General features: G+C 40.5%; 1 protein-coding gene across 1 annotated transcript in view; it reads left to right on the top strand.

The window, feature by feature from the left end:
* CHRNA4 (cholinergic receptor nicotinic alpha 4 subunit) overlaps positions 1–12,277 on the top strand; it is a 128,987-nt gene that overhangs the window by 68,374 nt on the left and 48,336 nt on the right. The window contains exon 4 of the mRNA XM_058174285.1: positions 2,030–2,139. Within this exon, the coding sequence (XP_058030268.1) occupies positions 2,030–2,139 (110 nt within the window). The remainder of the gene's footprint in view (positions 1–2,029; positions 2,140–12,277) is intronic.

Here is a 12,277-nt window from a genome sequence, read left to right as displayed (position 1 = left end):
TTTTGCAGCAAAATTCAAATTTAACTTCAAGGCCGTCCATATTCTAAGCATCCTGCTATATTCTGAGTTCGTTCTATTCTGCAGTTTTTGAAATTAAAATTGATTTAGAAGTTACTGGTGCAACCCAACAGGGGAAACAATATAATATTGACTTTACCCAGAAAAAAACCCACAACCCTGGAGAAATTCCAAATTTGCTCCTTTCGTTTCTGCAGGGATTAAAAATATGTTTTCAAATCATTATTTGAAATGAAATATTAATAGAGGGGGGAAAGTTGTGGGGGAATTCCCAGCGGAAGGGCATGTTAAAGAGTTAAGTCGGCTTCAGCTTGAGGAATTTTGTTACTCCAGGCCAGTGTTTCCCAACTTAGCCATTTTAAGATAGAATAGAATAGAATAACAGAAGGAATCTTGGAGGTCATCTAGTCCAACCCCCTGCTTAGGCAGGAAACCCTACACCACTTCAGACAAATGGTTATCCAACATCTTCTTAAAAACTTCCAGTGTTGGAGCATTCACAACTTCTGGAGGCAAGTCGTTCCACTGATTATTTGTTCTGTCAGGAAATTTCTCCTTAGTTCTAAGTTGCTTCTCACCTTGATTAGTTTCCATCTGTTGCTTCTTGTCCTGCCTTCTGGTGCTTTGGACAATAGCTTGACTCCCTCTTCTTTGTGGCAGCCCTGAGATATTGGAACATTGCTATCATGTCTCCCCTTCTTTTCATTAAACTAGACATACCCAAGTTCTAGCAATTGTCCTTCATACGTTTTAGCCTCCAGTCCCCTAATCATCTTTGTTGCTCTTCTCTGCACTCTTTCTAGAGCCCAAGATGTGTGGACTTCAATTCTCAGAATACCTCTACCAGCAATACAGTTCTGGGCAATACAGTAGTCCTCAACTTATAACCCTTCGTTTAGAGACTGATGTTACAACAGCGTTGAAAGAAGTAACTTACGACCATTTTTCACCCTTACCACCTTTGCTGGTCACGTGATCAAAATCTGAATGTTTGACAACTGGTTCGTATTTATGACGGTTGCAACATCCGGGATCACCTGATCCCCTTTTGCGACCTTCTTGACCAGCGAAGTCCATGGGGAAGCCAGATTCACTTAACAACCGTGTGACTAACTTAAGAACTGCAGTGATTCACTTAACAAATGTGGCAAGGAAAGTGGTGAATTTGTGCTAAACTCATTTAGCAACTGTCTCAGTTAGCAGGAGGAATTTGAGGATCGATTGTGGTCATAAGTCGAGGACTACTGTAGTTAAGACCAGAGGTCTGCAACCTTGGGAACTTTAAGCCTGGTGGACTTCAACTCCAAGAACCCCCACAGCCAGCAAAACTGGCTGGGGAATTCTGGGAGTTGAAGTCCTCCAGGCTTAAAGTTCCCAAAGTTGGAGACCACTGGTTTAGACCTATGTTTCTCATGCTGGCTGGGGAATTCTGGGAGTCGAAGTCCACATGTCTTAAAGTTGCCAATTATGACAAACACTGAGGCAATTATTCTTCTTGCTCCAGTATCAGGGGTGAAATCTAGCAGGTTCTGACAGGTTTTGGAGAACCGGTAGTGGAAATTTGGAGTAGTTCAGAGAACTGGAAAATGCCACCTCTGGCTTGCCCCAGAGTTGGGTGGGAATGGAGATTTTGCAATATCCTCCCCCCAGGAGTGGGGAGGGAATGGGGATTTTGCAGTATCCTTCCCCTGCCATGCCCACCAAGCCATACCCACCAAGCCACCCCACGCCCACAGAACCTGTAGTTAAAAAAAAAATTGGATTTCACCACTGTCCTGTATGCCTAACATAAAACATGTTTAAAATTTGATGTCTATGGAGATTCTGAGTCACCCTGGTCATAGATGTCCCAAAAGTGCTTTTTTCAAAAGGCAATTGGACTTTCTTTTTCTTTGAAGACGTTTTGCTTCTCATCAAAGAATCTTCTTCCGTTCTGACTTCAGAATTTGGTGATTAATATTGCTTTCTCTTTTTGAGTCTAATTATTTATCTGGTATTTCCTGCCTTTTAGGAGTGGCATGATTATAAGTTACGTTGGGATCCTGAAGAATACGAGAACGTTACGTCGATACGAATCCCATCCGAGCTTATTTGGAGACCAGACATAGTTCTTTACAACAAGTAAGAGCATATTCTGAGCACCTTTTCTTTAAGGCTATGGGTTTATCTCGTCTTCCTGGAAACACAGAGGATTTTTGCAGAGGTCACCAAGAAGGACACACTGATATTCTCTAAGCAGTTTCTTTTATAGGCAGAAATCTTGCCAAACGAAAGCAAATCATGTAGAAAATCTAGTAAGTGCAAATAGAAAGATAGAATAGAATAGAATAGAATAGAATAGAATAGAATAGAATAGAATAGAATAGAATAGAATAGAATAGAATAGAATAGAATAGAACAGAATTTTTTTTTATTGGCCAAGAGTGATTGGACACACAAAGAATTTGTCTTTGGTGTATATGCTCTCAATGTACATAAAAGAAAAGATACGTGCATCAAGAATCCTAAGGTACAACACTTAGTGATAGTCATAGGGTACAAATAAGCAATCAGGAAACAATCAATATCAGTATAAATTGTAAGGATACAAGCAACAAAGTTACAGTCATACAGTCATAAGTGGAAGGCAATGGGTGGTGGGAATGATGAGAAGATTAATAGTAGTGCAGATTTAGTAAATAGTTTGACAGTGTTGAGGGAATTATTTGTTTAGCAGAATGATGGCGTTCAGGAAGAAACTCTCCTTGTGTATCTAGTTGTTCTGGTGTGCAGTGCTCTATAGTGTCGTTTTGAGGGTAGGAGTTGAAACAGTTTATGTCCAGGATGTGAGGGATCTGTAAATATTTTCACGGCCCTCTTCTTGATTCGTGCAGTATACAGGTCCTCAGTGGAAGGCAGGTTGGTAGCAATTGTTTTTTCTGCAGTTCTAATTATCCTCTGAAGTCTATGTCTGTCTTGTTGGGTTGCAGAACCAAACCAAATAGAAAGATAAAGCCAGTTGGGTGACTTTGGGTCAGTCACCAGGAGGTGTGAGTTCTAGTTCTGCTTTAGGCATGAAAGCCAGCTGGGGGACTTTGGATCAATCATCAGGTGACTGTGAGTTCCAGTCCTGCCTTGTGCATGAAAGCTGGCTGGATGACATTGGGCCAACCACTAGGAGACTTGTGAGTTCTAGCCCCACCTCAGGTATGAAAGCCAGTTGGGTGACTTTGGACCAGTAACTCTCGCTCAACCCAACGTACCTCACAGTATTGTTATGGGGAAACTAGGAGGAGGAAGGTGTGTTGGATATGTTCACTGTCGTGAGTTATTAATTTGCAAATATTACAACATAGGCAGAGATAGATAGATGATAGATAATAGTTAGATAGATGATAGAGATAGATAGATAGATAGATAGATAGATAGATAGATAGATAGATAGATAGATAGATAGATGAGAAATATTATAGATAGCAATAGATGATAGATAGCTAGATGATAGATAGATAGATAGATAGATAGATAGATAGATAGATAGATAGATAGATAGATAGATAGATAGATAGATGATAGATAGATAGAATAGAACAGAATTTTTTTTTATTGGCCAAGAGTGATTGGACACACAAAGAATTTGTCTTTGGTGCATATGCTCTCAATGTACATAAAAGAAAAGATACGTTCATCAAGAATCCTAAGGTACAACACTTAGTGATAGTCATAGGGTACAAATAAGCAATCAGGAAACAATCAATATCAGTATAAATTGTAAGGATACAAGCAACAAAGTTACAGTCATACAGTCATAAGTGGAAGGCAATGGGTGGTGGGAATGATGAGAAGATTAATAGTAGTGCAGATTTAATAAATAGTTTGACAGTGTTGAGGGAATTATTTGTTTAGCAGAGTGATGGCGTTCAGGAAGAAACTCTCCTTGTGTATCTAGTTGCTCTGGTGTGCAGTGCTCTATAGTGTCGTTTTGAGGGTAGGAGTTGAAACAGTTTATGTCCAGGATGTGAGGGATCTGTAAATATTTTTACGGCCCTCTTCTTGATTCTTCAGTATACAGGTCCTCAATGGAAGGCAGGTTGGTAGCAATTGTTTTTTCTGCAGTTCTAATTATCCTCTGAAGTCTATGTCTGTCTTGTTGGGTTGCAGAACCAAACCAAATAGAAAGATAAAGCCAGTTGGGTGACTTTGGGTCAGTCACCAGGAGGTGTGAGTTCTAGTTCTGCTTTAGGCATGAAAGCCAGCTGGGGGACTTTGGATCAATCATCAGGTGACTGTGAGTTCCAGTCCTGTCTTGTGCATGAAAGCTGGCTGGATGACATTGGGCCAACCACTAGGAGACTTGTGAGTTCTAGCCCCACCTCAGGTATGAAAGCCAGTTGGGTGACTTTGGACCAGTAACTCTCGCTCAACCCAACGTACCTCACAGTATTGTTATGGGGAAAATAGGAGGAGGAAGGTGTGTTGGATATGTTCACTGTCGTGAGTTATTAATTTGCAAATATTACAACATAGGCAGAGATAGATAGATGATAGATAATAGTTAGATAGATAGATAGATAGATAGATAGATAGATAGATAGATAGATAGATAGATAGATAGATAGATAGATAGATGATAGATAAGATAGATGGATAGATATGGATGGATAGATAAATAGATGGAAGATAGATAGATAGATAGATAGATAGATAGATAGATAGATAGATAGATAGATAGATAGATAGATAGATAGATGATAGATAGATAGAATAGAATAGAATTTTATTGGCCAAGTGTGATTGGACACACAAGGAATTTGTCTTGGTGCATATGCTCTCAGTGTACATAAAAGAAAAGATACGTTCATCAAGGTACAACATTTACAACACAATTGATGGTCAATATATCAATATAAATCATAAGGATTGCCAGCAACAAGTTATAGTCATACAGTCATAAGTGGAAAGAGATTGGTGATGGGAACTATGAAACGATTAATAGTAGTGCAGATTCAGTAAATAGTCTGACAGTGTTGAGGGAATTATTTGTTTAGCAGAGTGATGGCCTTCGGGAAAAAACTGTTCTTGTGTCTAGTTGTTCTGGTGTGCAGTGCTCTATAGTGTCGTTTTGAGGGTAGGAGTTGAAACAGTTTATGTCCAGGATGCGAGGGATCTGCAAATATTTTCACGGCCCTCTTCTTGATTCGTGCAGTATACAGGTCCTCAATGGAAGGCAAGTTGGTAGCAGTTATTTTTTCTGCAGTTCTTATTATCCTCTGAAGTCTGTGTTTTTCTTGTTGGGTTGCAGAACCGAACCAGACAGTTATAGAGGTGCAAATGACAGACTCAATAATTCCTCTGTAGAATTGGATCAGCAGCTCCTTGGGCAGTTTGAGTTTATTGAGTTGGCGCAGAAAGAACATTCTTTGTTGTCCTTTTTTAATGATGTTTTTGATGTTAGCTGTCCATTTGAGATCTTGCGATATGATAGAACCCAGAAATTTGAAGGTTTCTAGAACAGATAGATAGATAGATAGATAGATAGATAGATAGATAGATAGATAGATAGATAGATAGATAGATAGATAGATAAGGGAGGACAGGGAGATAGATAGATAGATGATAGATAGATAGATAGATAGATAGATAGATAGATAGATAGATAGATGGATAGATATGGATGGATAGATAAATAGATGGAAGATAGATAGATAGATAGAGATAGATAGATAGATAGATAGATAATAGATAGATGATAGATAGATAGATGATAGATGATAGATAGATAGATAGATAGATAGATAGATAGATAGATAGATAGATAGACAGATAGATAGATACTATAAATAGCAATAGATAGATAAATTCATGAGGAACGCTGGAAGGGATATTTGCTAGCGACCATGGACTGGTAGCCCTCTTCCACCAGTTACAGGAGATGACTTAAGGGGGTCAAGAAAACCATTGGACTCAATTTAAATTATGAAATATATTTTGCTTCTGGGTGTAAATGAGAAAATGGGGTTGTCTTTCACATTTATAAATCTGTGTGTAGGGAAATTGTCTCTTGTCCACCAGTCAGAAAGGAAAAAACGGTGATATCAATATTGTGTTTCACAGAAGAAGCTGTAGGTGTCAGGCTACAGATGATCAGAAGAGGTTTTTCTGGAACCCTGTCAGTAGGATGGTCCAGAAAGGGTCAGGTGTCAAAAATTCTGCACTTGAAATAGCCCATTTGGCATTCTGAACTTGAAAATTAGGCAAAGTGTTGCACAATGCGGTTTCCTTCTGGCCTTAGAACAGAGTCTGACCATATTTAATAGATTTAAGCTTAATGTGAACTGCTCCAATCTCGATTGCAGAAAATATGACTTCAGCAACAGAGTTGTTAATGCCTGGAATGCACTACCAGACTCTGTGGTCTCTTCCCAAAATCCCCAAAGCTTTAACCGAAAACTATCTACTATTGACCTCACCCCATTCCTAAGAGGTCTGTAAGGGGCGTGCATAAGAGCACCAACGTGCCTACTGTTCCTGTCCTAATGTTCCATTTTATTGTATTCAATTTCATATAGTTATAGAATAGAATAGAATAGAATAGAATTTTATTGGCCAAGTGTGATTGGACACACAAGGAATTTGTCTTGGTGCATATGCTCTCAGTGTACATAAAAGAAAAGATACGTTCATCAAGGTACAACATTTACAACACAATTGATGGTCAATATATCAATATAAATCATAAGGATTGCCAGCAACAAGTTATAGTCATACAGTCATAAGTGGGAAGAGATTGGTGATGGGAACTATGAAACGATTAATAGTAGTGCAGATTCAGTAAATAGTCTGACAGTGTTGAGGGAATTATTTGTTTAGCAGAGTGATGGCCTTCGGGAAAAAACTGTTCTTGTGTCTAGTTGTTCTGGTGTGCAGTGCTCTATAGCGTCGTTTTGAGGGTAGGAGTTGAAACAGTTTATGTCCAGGATGCGAGGGATCTGCAAATATTTTCACGGCCCTCTTGATGGATGGATAGATAGATGGATAGATAGATGGATAGATAGATCTGCAGTTCTTATTATCCTCTGAAGTCTGTGTTTTTCTTGTTGGGTTGCAGAACCGAACCAGACAGTTATAGAGGTGCAAATGACAGACTCAATAATTCCTCTGTAGAATTGGATCAGCAGCTCCTTGGGCAGTTTGAGTTTATTGAGTTGGCGCAGAAAGAACATTCTTTGTTGTCCTTTTTTAATGATGTTTTTGATGTTAGCTGTCCATTTGAGATCTTGCGATATGATAGAACCCAGAAATTTGAAGGTTTCTAGAACAGATAGATAGATAGATAGATAGATAGATAGATAGATAGATAGATAGATAGATAGATAGATAGATAGATAGATGGATAGATATGGATGATAGATAAATAGATGGAAGATAGATAGATAGAGATAGATAGATAGATAGATCGATGATAGATAGATAGATAGATGGATAGATATGGATGGATAGATAAATAGATGGAAGATAGATAGATAGAGATAGATAGATAGATAGATAATAGATAATAGATAGATGATAGATAGATAGATAGATAGATGATAGATAGATAGATAGATAGATAGATAGATAGATAGATAGATAGATAGATAGATAGATAGATAGATAGATAGATACTATAAATAGCAATAGATAGATAAATTCATGAGGAACGCTGGAAGGGATATTTGCTAGCGACCATGGACTGGTAGCCCTCTTCCACCAGTTACAGGAGATGACTTAAGGGGGTCAAGAAAACCATTGGACTCAATTTAAATTATGAAATATATTTTGCTTCTGGGTGTAAATGAGAAAATGGGGTTGTCTCTCACATTTATAAATCTGTGTGTAGGGAAATTGTCTCTTGTCCACCAGTCAGAAAGGAAAAAATGGTGATATCAATATTGTGTTTCACAGAAGAAGCTGTAGGTGTCAGGCTACAGATGATCAGAAGAGGTTTTTCTGGAACCCTGTCAGTAGGATGGTCCAGAAAGGGTCATGTGTCAAAAATTCTGCACTTGAAATAGCCCATTTGGCATTCTGAACTTGAAAATTAGGCAAAGTGTTGCACAATGCGGTTTCCTTCTGGCCTTAGAACAGAGTCTGACCATATTTAATAGATTTAAGCTTAATGTGAACTGCTCCAATCTCGATTGCAGAAAATATGACTTCAGCAACAGAGTTGTTAATGCCTGGAATGCACTACCAGACTCTGTGGTCTCTTCCCAAAATCCCCAAAGCTTTAACCGAAAACTATCTACTATTGACCTCACCCCATTCCTAAGAGGTCTGTAAGGGGCGTGCATAAGAGCACCAACGTGCCTACTGTTCCTGTCCTAATGTTCCATTTGATTGTATTCAATTTCATATAGTTATTACATACTTATGCTTATATATATGCTTTATATAGTATAGTTATTTCATACTTATGCTTATATATACTGTTGTGACAAATAAATAAATAAATAAATAAATAAATAAATAAATAAATAAATAAATAAATAAATAAAATAAAATATTAAATGACAATATTTTGGGCGGGGCTGGGTATACTTTGGTTATTTTTTTTTTAAAAAAGAATAATTAGAGATAAAATAGAAGTGAATAGACAAGGAGTTTGAAGCATCATGGAGATTTTCCAACACTTCATTAGTTAATTATGAGTAACTGAATGGTCTGCTTTTTAAAAGGCTGAAAAAAATCACCACCCGTGCCAATATTTTGAGTGTTTGAGTTGCAGAAAATAACCTTGCGATGCGGTGAGCTCAAAACAAAATTCGCGGGTGCCAAAATTGCCTTTTGAAGTGGGAGCAAAACACGGCTGCTCTTTTGAATTTCGCTGTGATGAAAATATCACCTGTATTTCGTTAAACGCTGCAGAGGGATCTTGGGGACCAGGCCTGCTTCGTTCTGACTTTGAAAGAAAACACCTTTGTCATTTCATTCACCCGCCTCAACTTCTCCAAAGCCACTCACCGTTGTGAAATTAATGGGAAATGTGGCTTTGTCTAGGAACTCAACATGTACCCAACAATGAAGAACAGAAATCATTTTATGTCAAATTTGTTTCTCAGTTTTGGCAACTTTAAGACACATGGACTTCAACTGCTGGTGGAAAATTCTAGGAACTGAAATTCATACATCTTACCATTAGTCCTTGAATTTTGACCACCATTGAGCCCCCAATTTCTGTTGCTATGCAGGACACTTATCCAGTAAGTTTGGCTCCATTTTACGATCTTTTTTTGCCTTCCGGATGCTGCTGAACTACATCTCCCAGCATCCTCTGCTATCGGTCATGCAGGCTAGGATTGCTAAGAGCGATTGGTCCAAAGGCCACAAGCTCCCTTGGATCCAAATATTTGCCTTCTAGGCCTTGAGAACTCACGACGGCCAAATCATAGTGGCCAACTCGCCACGGCTAACTCGGCATAGAATCATTAAAGAGAGGATGCAAAATTGGAGGGACAAAAATGAAATGCGAATGACCAAAAATTAAAATAGTTTTAAAATTATGTTAAATGATTACATTGAATTGTTGACTTGTCCCACGCTGAGTTGTCTCGTGGCGAGTCGGCTGTGGTAAGTTGGCCGTGGCGAGTTGGCCACAGCAAGTTGTCCCAGTGGTGTAAAATGTAAAATTTGTTACTACCGATTCTGTGGGTGTGGCTTGGTGGGGGTAATGTGACTGTGTGGGCGTGGCCAACTTTTTTTTTTTAACTTTTAAAAGCATTTTTTCCTACAACCTCTTCGGCTGAAGAGATTGTAGGAAAAAATGCTTTTAAAAGGCTCCTCTGACGATCCCACTGAGTTGCCTGATCGTCAGAGGCTTTTATTTTCTTTTTAAAGCATTTTTTTTGCCTTTAAAAGAAAAAAAAGCCTCTGATGATCACTGAGTTGCCTGATCGTCAGAGGCTTTTTACTTTTAAAGCATTTTTTTACAACCTCTTCAGCCGAAGAGGTTGTAGAAAAAATGCTTTTAAAAGGCTATGATGATCCTAGCTGAGCCGCACGATCATCAGAGGCTTTTTTTTACTTTTAAAAGCATTTTTTCAGTCGAAGAAAAATGCTTTAAAAGTAAAAAAAACAACCTCTGATGATCGCGCGGCTCAGGTGGGCATGGGGGGGGGCAGGGATTTTTGCTACTGGTTCTCCGAACCACCCACCGCCATCGCTACCGGATCGGGCTACCGGGAGCATTTCACCCCTTAATTGTCCCATTCTGTTTAGAGCTGGGGTCTCCAAACTTGGTCAAGTTAAAACTTGTGAACTTCAACTCCCACAGTTCCTCAGCCAGCATGACTGGCTAGGGAATTCTGGGAACTGAAGTCCACAGATCTTAACATTACCAAGGTTGGGCATCCCTTTAAAACCGTGATGATGAATCTAGGGCACCTGTGCCACAGGTGGCATGCAGAGCCCTCTCTGCGGACACACAAGCCATCCCCCCCCAGTTCAGCTGCATCACTTGTGCGCGCATGCCTCCTGCCGGCCAGCTGATTTTCAAGTCTCCGCCGTGCATGCGGGACACACCGTGCATGCGGGAGGGGAGCATGGGTGGGTTGCGCGCACCTGCATGGTCGGGCAGGACATACCTGGGAGGGGTTATAAGTTGGCAGAATTGCATTGCATTATGGGTTATAAGCAGTGGTGGGATTCAAGTAATTTAACAACCGGTTGTCTGCCCTAATGATTTCTTCCAACCACCAGTTTGCCAAACTGCTCAGAAAGTTAACAACCGGTTCTCCCGAAGGGGTGCGAACTGGCTGAATCCCACCACTGATTATAAGTGCAGGGAGGCCTACTAGGCCCAATGCAGGGCATGGCAGCCCACCCCCCACCCATCCCCGTGGCCTGTTTTTGCTCCTAGGAGGCTGCAGGGGGTGGGGTTTGCACACGCATGCGCAAGGGTGGTGGTGCAGGCGCATTGCATTATGGCCGTGGGCGCACGTGCACACTTTTGGCACACAACAACAAAAAGGTTAGCCATCACTCCTCTAAAACATTTGCCATGCTGGGCTGGCTGGGGGAATTCTGGGAGTTGAAGTGCACAGTGCCAAGTTTGGAGACCCTCGTTTTCAGAGAGGCATTTCCCCCCCAGACCTAACTGGTCTCCTTCCAAATGATTGTGCTCCCTGGTAGAGCACTTATTTTTAATTGGTCCATCTGCAGCCTGCTTCAGTGAGATTTGTTGGCAAAGTAGCATTAATCTGCAGTAAATCGTTTGGATGAGGGGCCAGCCAAGTTTCTTACCCTTTTGGAATTACCCCAATGGAATTACCTTAGTAAACCAAAACCTAACTTTTTTGGGTATCTGCTGGTCCTGCAGTGGTCTGGCAGAAATCTCTGTCTGGAGATCCTTCAAGAAAAAAATAAGGATACAGGTAGTCCTTGACTTATAACAGTGGTTCTCAACCTTTATAGTGCTGCAACCCCTTTAATACAATTCCCCACGATGTGGCGACCCCAACCGTAAAATTATTTTCGTTTTGAATTTATCGCGCCTGAAGCCATATTGGCTAGCGATCTGAACTGCTTGCGATTGCCTTGAGGACGGAGGCATTAAAGCGGAGACTCCTCCCCTGTTAAGTTTATCGCGCCTGAAGCCAGATTAGGCTAGCGATTGGGAGTGATTGCAGCTGGCTTGAGAGGGAGACATCAGAGCAAAGATTTCTCTCTTTTTTAATTCATTGCGCCTGAAGTCGAATTCGGCTAGCGATTTGAAGAGCCTGCAGCTGGCTTGTAGAGTCAACCATTGGAGCGCGATTCTTCGACTCGCAAATATACTTCCCATATTTCCGATGGTCTTAGGCGACCCCTGGCAAATCGTCATTTGATCCCCAACGAGGTCCCGACCCACAGGTCGAGAACCGCTAACTTATAACCATTCGTGGCACCGTCGTAACTGCCCCGGGGTCACCATTGGTAAACTTCCCAGCCGGCTTCCGACAAGCAAAGTCAATGAAGGAAGTCAGATTCACTTAACGTCTCCAGTTCCTTAATGTCTCCTAACCCCGGGACAGTGTAACCGTCACAAATACAGGTAATCTTCAACTTACGACCACAATGGACCCCAAATTTATGTTGTTAAGTGAGACATTTGTTAAATGAGCTTTGCCCCGTTTTACGATCTTTCTTGCCACGGTTGTTAAGTGAATCACTGCCGTTGACAGGTTAATCGTCCGGTTGTTAAGTGAATCTGGCTTCACCCCACTGACTTTGCTGGGGTGTAGCCAGCCAGCCATTTAACTAC

Source organism: Ahaetulla prasina, chromosome 3 (assembly GCF_028640845.1).
Source record: "Ahaetulla prasina isolate Xishuangbanna chromosome 3, ASM2864084v1, whole genome shotgun sequence".
Classification (NCBI taxonomy): Eukaryota; Metazoa; Chordata; class Lepidosauria; order Squamata; family Colubridae; genus Ahaetulla; species Ahaetulla prasina.
This window is presented reverse-complemented; position numbering and strand designations above follow the sequence as displayed.